Source organism: Coffea arabica, chromosome 9e, assembly GCF_036785885.1.
Source record: "Coffea arabica cultivar ET-39 chromosome 9e, Coffea Arabica ET-39 HiFi, whole genome shotgun sequence".
NCBI classification, from domain to species: Eukaryota; Viridiplantae; Streptophyta; class Magnoliopsida; order Gentianales; family Rubiaceae; genus Coffea; species Coffea arabica.
This window is the reverse complement of record NC_092327.1, coordinates 1620655-1632388: the sequence shown is the minus strand read 5'-3', so window position 1 is coordinate 1632388 and position 11734 is coordinate 1620655. Positions and strand designations below refer to the sequence as shown.

The following is an 11734-nucleotide window of genomic DNA, read 5'->3' as shown; positions in this document are numbered from 1 at the left end:
ACCTTCAACCCATTAATGACCAAGTTGAAACCTTCAAATCCTCATTATCTAACAATCATGTGCCAATAACCATAAGGAGTTCTTAACCAAGCGTGCCAACCTCCTGTGGAAAAATCCTGATTTTTTCATCAATCTACCTTTCAAGAAAAATGAAGACGTAAAACCAACAAAAGCCAGTCACCCGGGTATGAATCCGAAACATGCCCAATTAGCTCAAAAAGAATGTCAAGAGCTTTTAGCATTTGACCTCATTGAACCATCAGATTCTCAATGAGCTTGTCAGACTTTTTATGTTAATAAAAGGTCTGAGCAAGTTAGAGGGAAAATGAGGTTAGTCATAAATTACCCTTAAACCATTTCCATCAAGATGACAAGTTCCCAATTCCAAACCAAATAACCTTGTTTTCCCAATTAGTCCATGCTAAATGGCCTTCCAAATTTGATCTAGAATTTGGTTTCTGACAATTAGGAATATGTATTGAGGATAGCCCCAAGTTAGCATTTTGTATTCCTAATCACCACTACCAGTGGAAAGTTATGCCTTTCGGACTAAAAACTGCCCCATCTCTTTTCCAAAAGGCCATGATTCAAATTTTCCAACCTATTCTCCATTCTGCTTTGATCTATAATGATATTCTATTATACAGTAAAACTCTTGAGGATCACATCCAACTCTTGTACCAGCTTGCTGAGATTGTCAAAACCTATGGGATCATGCTTTCAGAGGGAAAAATGTTGTTGGCCCAAACTCAGATCAAATTTCTTGAAATGAATTTTTCAAATGGTTCCTTTAGTCCAGAATAACATATTGGAGCAGAAATTCTCATATTTCCAGATCAAGATTTGACAACAACCCAAATTCAATAATTTTTTAGAATTGTCAATTATGTTCGAGATTTCATTCCTAAAGCCTCTCAAATGATCAAACCCCTGACAAAAATGTTGAAAAAGAAGCCACCTCCTTGGGGATAGTCCTAAACCAAAGCAGTTAAAGAGCTCAAAGAGTAGCTACAAAAGCTTCCGACTCTCCATGTTCCTGATCAAGGGAAAAGAATTCTTCAGACCGATGCTAGTGATAAGTACTGGGGAGTTGTCTTATTGGAAGAAATGGATGGAAAGAGAAAAATGTGTGGTTTTGCAGGTGGCAAATTCAAAGAAGCAGAACAATACTATCATTCGTCATTCAAGGAAATACTTATTGTGAAAAATGAGATTAAAAAGTTTTGTTTTTATCTCATCTCTCATAATTTCCTTGTTGAAATGGATATGAGCAGTTTTTCAAAGATGGTTCAATTCAAGCAAAAGATAATACCACATTCACAATTGCTCTGATGACCAAATTAGTTTTCTCAATATACCTTTGAAGTTAAACACATCAAGGTAAAAACCAATATTGTTGCTTATTTCTTCTCAATGTCAAATTCATCTCCATTAAAGCGTCCAAAAATTCTCATGCATTCTTAAGCTTCTAGCTCTGGCCCAAGTTTCCCTTCTTATCGACTAGAATATTCTCACACCCTATCCCTTGGGCAAAGGAAGATCTTACCCGGCAAAGGATCTCTTATGAACTTGAAGTTTTTAGACATTATAGAGGATCTATCTTAAATCATTTTGGAGTCCATCCTGAATACCAATTTGCACAAATTTTCATTGTCCAACCAAGAAATTTTCCTAAACCACTCCTATGGTTTTTTTGGTGTCTCTGCCATGAACACCATATTCTGATAGAGTTTCAATGTCTTTTCTTTACTCAAAACCTACTTCCCAATCTGGTCACTCTTTTGCAATGGTTCAAACCTCTCCTTTACTGGATTACATTGTTTGCAGAAAATCCAAGATATCTGATTTTCCATCTGCACAGGCCAATCCATATGTATAACCAAGAGCTACAAGCTCTACCATGATTTACGGTGTACAGACATTTGTCTCATACAATCTTAGACCAAGAGCACGAGTATTCTAAAGCACAAAGATACATTTTTCAAGAAAATAAAGTCATTTCACAAGAAATCTGGCTGAGACCACAAGGACTATGGAATTACATCTCTTCTCATCCTCATTGGGAAGCAGTCAGAAAAGCAAAAGCTGATTATTTTTTTCCCCAGCAACGGAAATAAACATACACACACAATTAGAACAAACACAGGAGTTAACGGCTAAATCAGCCCGAAAGCAATCTAAAGGGGACCCACAAAGAACTTATGTTCAGCCAATTGGTGACAGAACGAGGCCCATGTGGACCTTAGACCCAGAGTAAAGACCCACGATCTTCCGATGTGGGATGGTGACCCACCCCCCGGTGCACACCCTCACCATATAATGGTTGTTTTTTTCCCAGCAACGGAAATAAACACACACACACAATTAGAACAAACACAGGAGTTAACGGCTAAATCGGCCGGAAAGCAATCTAAGGAGGACCCACAAAGAACCCACGTTCAGCCAATTGGTGACAGAACGAGACCCCTGTGGACTTTAAACCCATAAACGGTGCTTGATATGCAAGATTCACAAAATCCTGATGAAGAGACCAACCGAAAGAAAAGTCCAAGATACAAAAGTAGGCCTGAAAGAAGAAGACTCCTCAATAAAGCAAGAAATAAAAGAAGACATGAGGAGTACATCTTTGATTATAATATCACTAATTCCGACTCAACTCTCTAGAATACCCCCGAATCCGATGAGTACATCTAAGAGGGTCCCAGACTCCTTTACCAGTCATGTGTTTGTAAAATGTATCCTTTAAATATTTGAAGAGTCAAGTTAAAATAGTAAAATGACCTTTGTATAAAATGTCAGGTATTTCTTATGTGTCCGAAGAATCAATTGTCTCCTAAAAGACGTAGTGACTCGTGTGCATAAAAGGTTGTGTAAAATTTTTGAAGAGTCAAGTTAAAATAGTAAAATGGCCTTTGTATAAAAAGTCAGGTGTCTCTTATGTGTCCGAAAAATTAATTATTCCCTAGAAGACGTAGTGACTCGTGTGTGTAAAAGGTTGTGTATAATTTTATATATTGTGCTTCTCTATATTGTAGAGGCAGATTGGAATTGAATAAAAAATTTCGTGTATTAGCCAAAACCAAATATTCTTCTAAAACTTTTCTTCCTTAACCATTCTTCATTCAACTGGGTAATGATCCACCAACACAGTAGGAGAAAGTTAACTATTTTCTGTAATAGTGCAGGGCATGTTTAATTAAGGTCAAGAGTGCCGTGTTGTTGCCTTAACTTACCTCAGAGATTGTTAAATTACCGGACACATGACTAGTATCAAGGAATGTGATGTTAAATTACCAGACACTTGTACAGTGATTATTGTACGAGTGTGGTACCAAAATTTAATTTAACATGTGTAACTTATATCACAGTAAATATTCACATTTTCATGCATAAATATCCTTGGTTTTTCTTTTAGAAGGAAATTCACACTAGATAGAAGACCGTAAGGGATGAAAGCATGCTTTTGATAAAAGTAAATTTGTGTTTATTCCCAATATTCAAAAGAAATATTAACAATTAAATGAACAAATATCCATTATATTCTTTACTCTTGTTGAAAATAAATTACCAAAAACTTAATAAAAAACAAAGTATATGAAATCTTATTCGATGTCACCTTCTTCTTGCCTTAAATAAGTGAGGTGACACTTATAATACCAAATGCTGCTGAATCTTTGAAGTGATGAATTGGGAACAACTCCGTGTGTTGGTGCAGGGAATCGATCGTCAAAAGAAAAAACGATAATAAATCACTGGGTAAAAAATAAAGCAGAAACATATAAAAGAAGGTGAAAGTGTCCGTTTGATTTACTTCATTTCTTGTTAATGGGCACTTTTTATATTGGTACGTAAATGTAACATATGAGAACTCCAACTGACAAACAATTGTGTATACCTCAGATACCTCAAATTGATATTATTCATTATCTTAAATGCCTCTGAAAAGTAATAGAGCTGGTGACTTTATGAGCTACTCTACAGTTTTCTTTTGCCAAGTCGAATGTAAATATCTGTAGTGCGTTTTCCGCTGCATATCAAGCAATTACAATGGCAAAACTGGCTGCTTTCACACTATTTTATCACAAGAGTACTATACACCTTGACTCACTGAGGATCTTAACAGACCAAAAACTGACAGAGAAATGTCCTTGGAGAGGGATGGGGCTGGAACAGTAACAGTATCTCAGCATCCATGAGTAAGTCGAAACAATTGTGGCTCCATTAACCAACTTGAGATCAGCAGAACCTTACCAGAAGCCAGCGTCCACTAAAAGAGAAATAGCTACGCAGAAGTGCCAGTGGAAGCAAGTTGCAATTCTAGAAAAATATCACAGGAAGTAGCCCAGAGATCTTTCGAAAGTTTGGTGCTGTATGAAAGTGCAGAAGATCTGATGGTTCCACCATTGCCTCCAAAAAAGTAAACCCCTGTTATTTCCTGAAATAGATTTGCTAGTTAAGAAAACGTATAGAAATCTGTTATAGCTAATGAACTAACATCATGTTGAAGTCTCAAGTAGTAAGCATTAGGGTTGAAAGACATGACAACAGAGTAACCCTGATGAAGGGCCAAGAAAGCTAGTAGAGGAAGAACATACATTTAACATAAACTTGTGTCCAAGTAAATACGAGTCAGTTCAACAGTAATAAGTATCTCTTTAACAAGCAAACATGGGCAAAGTGATTTTATTTCATAACACCAGATTAATCCAAATTGAAAAGAACAAGTGTTCACCTTGTTTCTGTATAGAATTGGAAGACATATTGTATTAGGCAAGTTAATAGCAGTATACATTATTGACGCTACTCTGCCCACTGCAAAGAGCTACTTCTGCATAGGGCAGAAATCTGGCAGATAACATTATTAAATGTGATCTTTACGACTATAATATATTGACATGCGGTGTCTAAGAAACTATGAGCTGCATGACAATCAATTAACCAATAAATGCATGAAGACCTATCAATGAACCAAACTACAAGGCATCATGTGATATTCAACTGTTGGGGGGCAAATTAAAAGGCAATGGCTCAAACATTGATATACTCACAGGAGGAGCAAGTGCAGCATCAATAATAGAAGAGACTCCATTTTCTGGTGCCTGCAAAGCTCCTAAAAGTTTCAGTCCGAGAAAAGCCATCGAAGCAATGCAAGAAGGAATTTCACGCATGATACTGGTTTTGACTGCTCCAGGATCAACGGCACTATATCACCATGAGGACACAAGGAAGATTAGCTACAAGGAATTGCGATTACCGTGTTGTACAAAGAATAAAAGCTGAAATTGCAAAGCAAACTTAACATCACGAAAAACAGAAACAATCTTCTAGTGAAGCCAAGTAGGTTAGGTAGTAACTAGAAAAACCTAAACTGCGTGGTCAATGACAGCATGTCCAGCTTACTTGTGGACTATCAGAGTGATGTGCAGACTATTGAAATTTACTTAAAAAGTATTGACCCCCTAAATCTAACAAGGAAATCTCTAGCTTTCCTGTTAGAAAACTGTTTTAGATAACATTCCTTCCAAACCATAAGAAGAATGTGGTTATGCGCCAACACTCTCCATAAGCACCATTGAACATGGGTGTTTCTTTGTAAGATGGAAAAGCGAATAGCAGTCACTGACTAATTTTTCATGATTAGAAGATCAGTAAATAACTTCTCTGATTCCCAGGACAAAGAAAGTAGTTTCAACACATAATGCAACTTATGCTAATGAAACTGAAAGAGAGATGCATTTGGGAGTTTTATTCACTTTTCCATTTCTGAGGCATCAATTACATCATTCATTTATTATTAAAGTAGATAAACTATGTCAAAATAAAAACAACATTTTGCTCTTATCTCATGACTTTAGAATTGTGACCATGCAAGATCTACCGTGTTAGAAGTATCAGATCATAGAATATTCATGTCTTTTTGATGCCTGAAGTGTCGGCGATAATTTAAATAAGTACAAGGATTCATGGCTCTTATACATTAGCATGCATAGTTATTTCATTAAACAATGACATCCGGATGACTGAAACATAGCCTCATTAAGTTTAATTTAATATACATATGTCATGGTGGCATTCAACTATGCTCATAGGTACAACTTTAAAACCATGGGAGGTATGCTTCTCTGTCTCCTTATCCACCTTGATTCACAATAATAAACTCATGGTGCGCCAAAGCACAAGCAGTTATCCATATCCAGCTTCAGCTGTGTCATCTCATAAATCACACCTACTGTTCTGTCTAGGGGACTACCATGACACATACAAATTGCATTACACATTATGCTAGCTTCTTGATCATGCAAACCCTCTGAATACAAATCTGACCATGCCGCTAAATCTGGGTCTCGTGGACCCAAATTCAAAAGACATATCACCCTTAGTACCTTACCTTGGGGCCACTTTTTGAATTTATGAGATATTTGTCACTTCCCCCTGATCCATTTTATATCCTTTGTCTTTTCCACCTTCCTCACCCAAAATACCATTTCCGAAAAAGCAACTTCCTTGATTACCAACACCATAGTTTCCTTACATAAACGAATGCTTCATTTTGAAAGTAAGATTCCATTCAATCATTTTTATTATCTTATTCTCATCTAAGATTCCATTCAATCATTCTTGTTATTTTATTCTCATCGTTTCCTCTCTCTCTCTCTGGCCCCCTTCCCTCAAAAACAGTATTATTTAACATATATATATACATATATATGTCACGGGTGGCATTCAACTATGCTCATAGGTACAAACTTGAAACCACAGTAAATGTGCTTCTCTGTCTCCTCATCCACCTTGACTGGCAATAGTAAAGCCGTGGTGCACCAAAGCACAAGCACTTGTCTCTATCCAGCTTCAGCTGTGACATCTCATAAATCACACCTACTGGTCTGTCTAGGGGACTACCATGACTCGCACAGACCGCATTACACATTATGCTAGCTTCTTGATTGTGAAAACCCTCTGAATATAGATCTGGCTTCCTGCCAGTTGGTATTGTGGACCCAATTCAAAAGAAGAGGCCACATCACCCTTTGTACCTTACCTTGGGACCACTTCTTGAATTTAAGAGATATTTGTTACTACCCTCTGTTTTTTTTCCACCTTCCTCGCCCAAAATACCATCTTCCCAATTAAGCAACTTTGCTTGATTTTTCCTTATAGAAGTAAGATTCCACTGATCATTCTTATTATGTTATTCTCATCTTTTCCACATTCTCTCTCCCTCTCTCTCTCTCTCTCTCTGTCCCCCTACCCCTTCCCCACCCCCCCCCCCCAAAAAAAAAAAGCCCAAGTTGCTTTGTCCCTTTTCTCTCAGACACAACTTTGGTCACACTTAAGCTTATATATAATGTCTTCTAGTGCTAACTAACAAGCAGGGATAACTCCTTAACAAATTAAGAAACTAACAAGCATCTTTCCTCAGTATGAGGCACATGCAAACACAGGAAAGCAATAAGGCACAGTTCAGAATTAATTCTTATGGCTGACCTCAAAAGGTTAAATTTCTTTTATACATTTCAAACATTATTTATTGGGGCAACTAACTCTCTAATTGACTAGTAAAAACAAGCAAAAAATCAATTTTAACATACATGACAGAGACCTGATGAGATTTTTCCATTATGCCAATCTGTTGCTGAAGCTCATATGAGAAGAGTAGCAAGCAAACTGCCAGAGAAAAGAGTCAATTCTTAGTTGCACCAAGATGCGGATAATGCTATCAGTTTAGGCACATCAACAATAACTTACATTTTGAGTACTCATAAATCTGAGCATAGGGGTAGCAATTTAATCTTGAAAAACACTTCCCAGTAACAGTGTCGTTGTCTACCGGCATGCCAGATACTGAGTAGGGAAGAGAGGAAAAAGTCTACAATAAATTCATTCATATGACAGTGACAGGAATTCAATAAGCATGTACGAAGTATAATACTATCATAACAATGGATACTGATGATATTTGGATTTCACATTTGCTAAGGAAAACTAGCATCAATTGAATGTTAAGTGATAACCAGGTCAAATGAACTTCTTTTCGCACCCTCAGGGTAAGAATAACAGAAGTAATTTTAACTAGTAAAGTCATTACTTGCACATAGACTGCAACATTTACGCCCAACTTACCATTTCTATGAGTAAAGGATGTGACATTAATAACACGCGAAGGAACAGGGCTGTTTTCAAGGAGCGGCATTAAGACTTTGGTGAGGCAGAATGCCCCAATGTAATTAGTCGCCATCATCCTGGATAAGAAAGGACTTACAATGACCATGCTGTTTGTAGTCTCAATCTATAACATGTGCGGTGAATATAAACATGTTTCCATAGATGCCAATGAGCTCATCCAAAACAAGCTTAAGCTGCATCTCACAAAATGCTGGCATGGATATGACATATCACACAAACATTTTAGCAGGAAGACATCAACATGTTCTGGTATAGAAATGAAATAATTGTCAAAGTTGCTGAACTTGCATCTTGCCATTTGTAGAATACTCTAAAACAAAAACTCATCCGATTATTTTTGCATCATAGACCCCTACAATTTCAGATCATAATGTTATTTGCATGCTTAGGGCTGTTTGGGGTTGCGGTACTTTTAATGTGTTTGGTGAGCAATATTTCTTGAATTTAGGAGTAGAGCTTCTGGACATTAAAGCACTTTTAAAGCTCAAAATTGGTGCTCTTAGAGCAACTTTCGTGTTTCAAAAACATAAAAAAAAATATATTAACTTTAACAATTTTATTATAAGCTTTGAACTATATGAAGAGATAGATGTGTTTTAGAAATTCAAAATTGCATATTATCAAATAGAAGAAGTATTTATTCAAGTACGCACCCAAACATATGATTAAACACTTAATAAGTACATTGACTAAAAGCTTTACTAATTGAAGTGCTTTTTGATAAGCCATCGCAACCCCAAACGGAATCTCAGTCAACTTGGCAGCCAGATAAGATTAGCTTCTGTTTCCTTTATCTACTTATTTATTAAGTGTGCGCATAAAAGTTTGGGTCTACTATTATGTAGCACCAGCTTCCATGAGAACACAAGTAATGTAAAAGCTAATTACTCATCATAGTCTTCAGGAGTGAGTCTACATGATGTTGCTAAGATTCCAGCATTATTGATCAGGAGTTGAACAGAAGAGTGCAGGTTAGACTCCAACAACCACTGCTGAAGGGAATTTTTGAACTTAAGGACTGACTTGAAGGATGACATATCAACCTCAAAAGCTTTGACCAAAGCACCAATATGCTGTCTCTTGATATCGGATATAGCCTGCCACGATTAAAAGATGGAGAAATAGATGATAATATAGAAAATAGAAGGTAAGAAAATGACAATTTTTCAAAGTTAAGTTACTGGAATGGTACTTTTGCCAATAAGTCGGACGATCTTCCTGCTGCAATTACAAACATAGTTTAGTTAGATACTGGTGATTCCCTACCAGGAGCAGAAGAGTTAAAAGAAGTGAGACAATTAACATGCTAGATGCAATATTGGTGAGGAGGAAGACATTTTTACAGCAAAAGAAAATGGCAGTCTGGCTTATAAATGTAACCAACACTTAATCAATTTCAAACATCTGAAGCAAATATAAGCTGCTTCAAAATACTCATTTCAAGCAAAGTATCAGCGCAAATAATTTAATTTCAAACACAAAAATGATAATTTGAATACTTTCTCGTTCATGAAAAATTTTTAGATAGAACATAGTACTGTTAAATGCAGGAGACTACGTAAGACCAAAACAAGTCATGACCAACATTAAGGAGAATATGTTAAGTTGGAAAGGTTCCTCAAGTTTGGGTTACACACACTTATTATTAGCTTATTCTCAAATAAAATCCAATAATAGAAATGTATCCAAAGGACATGCTCAGACAAGCCCTCTTGCAATGATATTAAAAGGATGTACAAAAATTTCAGAAAACTTTCAACAAAGATTTGTAAGAAAGTATAACATTTATGAGTCCTTGACTCCTTGGATTAAAAGTTCAATCTTACCAAAGCAGAATCAACATAAAGAAATTCCTCGTGGATAACAGTAAAGCAAATAACTGAATTACCTAAAACAATGTAAAAGCCCTTCATTGACAGGGCATTGGCTGCTGCAGCACCTAAACCTGATGTTGCCTGAGATTTTCAACCAGAAAAAGAACAAATATCAGAACAAAAACAACTAGAAGGTCCATAGCATATTGATAAAGCTGAAAGGGGGGGGGGGGGGGGGTTGACTTATCCTTGTGACCTACAATAAATAAATTGAAAGTTGATAAATCATGAGGAAATTGATCTGACAGTAGGAAATTACAAGAAATTGCTGATTGATGGGACTTTGGGTAGAAATAATTTTGAACCAGGCACAGCTCATTCAACTCTGGTTAAACAAAAACCGTAGAAATTCCAAAAACCTTCCAACTTACAACACAAATTGATTCAAAAGTAGACAATTAAGACATTAAATTAGAAGCATATTCAAAAAAACTTGAAGAATATATGGCAAATAAATTTTAGATGTTCCATTTACCCCAGTAATGATGCAGATGGGTGTTCTCAAAGCATTTGTGGCAGAAGGAACTGATCTTGTTGCTTGTGGAAGTGACGGAGGAGAAGAATACACGTAGCTTATGGATTGGGCGGCAACAAATCTTTGGGCAAATGATTGCAAGTAGGAGATGATGAGAGAAAGAGTCCAAAATATTGCCATCCTCCAGAACTGTGAACTGCAAACGAAATGAAAAGCCTCCGTCACCGTCGATTCCATTTTCTTAGCAAATAGAAAATGTTTCTCCTTACTTAAACGCTGGGAAAAGAAATAGAAGAGCCGATGAGTTTCAGCGTGATAAAAGAACGGGATAATATCAGAAACCTCCCTTGAAAACCTCCCTTGAGGTTTCTCCTAATATTACTTTGTGCCCCTAAAATTTTGAAAATATCAGTTACCAAAATTTTGAAAAAGACGCAATATCAACCCTTAGTTGATACATATAATTCACGTGAGAAATAAATAGAGCTCAAAAATTTAAAAAAAAAAAAAGATAGAAGTCATTTTTTTCTCTTTTCCCTTTTATAGCATTCTCTCTTACTTTTTTTTTTTTTTTTTGATGACTATGTGATTTTTTATTCGTAAATTATAGTAAATTGAATTTTATTTATTTTTTACTTTTTGTGATTGCGATTCAATGGGTATGATTTCTTTGTTTTTTTTGAGTTGATATTTATAATGATTAGTGCAACTTAAATACTTGGGCCACGAGATGAGAAGAAGTTGAGAAAAAAATATATATAAGGTTCATAAGAAATTGGTTTTGAAGATATAGATTTAATTTGGTACTAGTGTTTTTTTTTTACAAATATTTTTTATTTTTCAAATTTATATATTTATGGACTATAGTTTAGTGACGTGGCTGTACCATTAAAGATTATTTTCTAGATGGGTAGTGATTTTCTTGGAGTAAACAAAGTGGTTTAGCAAAAGGGGTTTTTAAAATTTTTGTTACACAAATAACAAAAGTAATAGAAGATAATAATTGTTAATGCATACATATACATAATAGATTGGGTAGAATTTATATGTGTTAATGAGTGCCTGTTGGGCTCCCATTAGAAAAATCCTAAAATAAATAAAATAACTCATGAATTTAATTTCTTCAAAAAATTTTTTAAAAAAAAAACCTACTACAAGTCAAATAATTTGTGCTGCCTGAAAAAGTTTATCAAAAAATAAG

General features: G+C 35.7%; 1 protein-coding gene across 2 annotated transcripts; it reads right to left on the bottom strand.

Moving 5' to 3' along the window:
- Positions 1 to 3875: 3875 nt before the first annotated feature.
- Positions 3876 to 10904, bottom strand: LOC113710577 (uncharacterized). Of its 2 annotated transcripts, XM_027233664.2 has the most exons (9): positions 10534 to 10902; positions 10073 to 10139; positions 9377 to 9405; positions 9073 to 9281; positions 8122 to 8240; positions 7747 to 7842; positions 7590 to 7665; positions 5049 to 5202; positions 3876 to 4435 (listed from the first exon to the last, which is right to left on the bottom strand). In XM_027233664.2, exons 1-9 carry the CDS (start codon positions 10768 to 10770, stop codon positions 4283 to 4285), a joined length of 1140 nt encoding a protein of 379 aa, XP_027089465.2. In that variant the 5' UTR covers positions 10771 to 10902; the 3' UTR covers positions 3876 to 4282. The 2 variants fall into 2 exon arrangements, with proteins under 2 accessions (XP_027089465.2, XP_071922080.1); XM_072065979.1 differs by lacking the exon at positions 7747 to 7842 and having other exon boundaries at positions 10534 to 10904.
- Between the last annotated feature and the right edge of the window lie 830 nt (positions 10905 to 11734).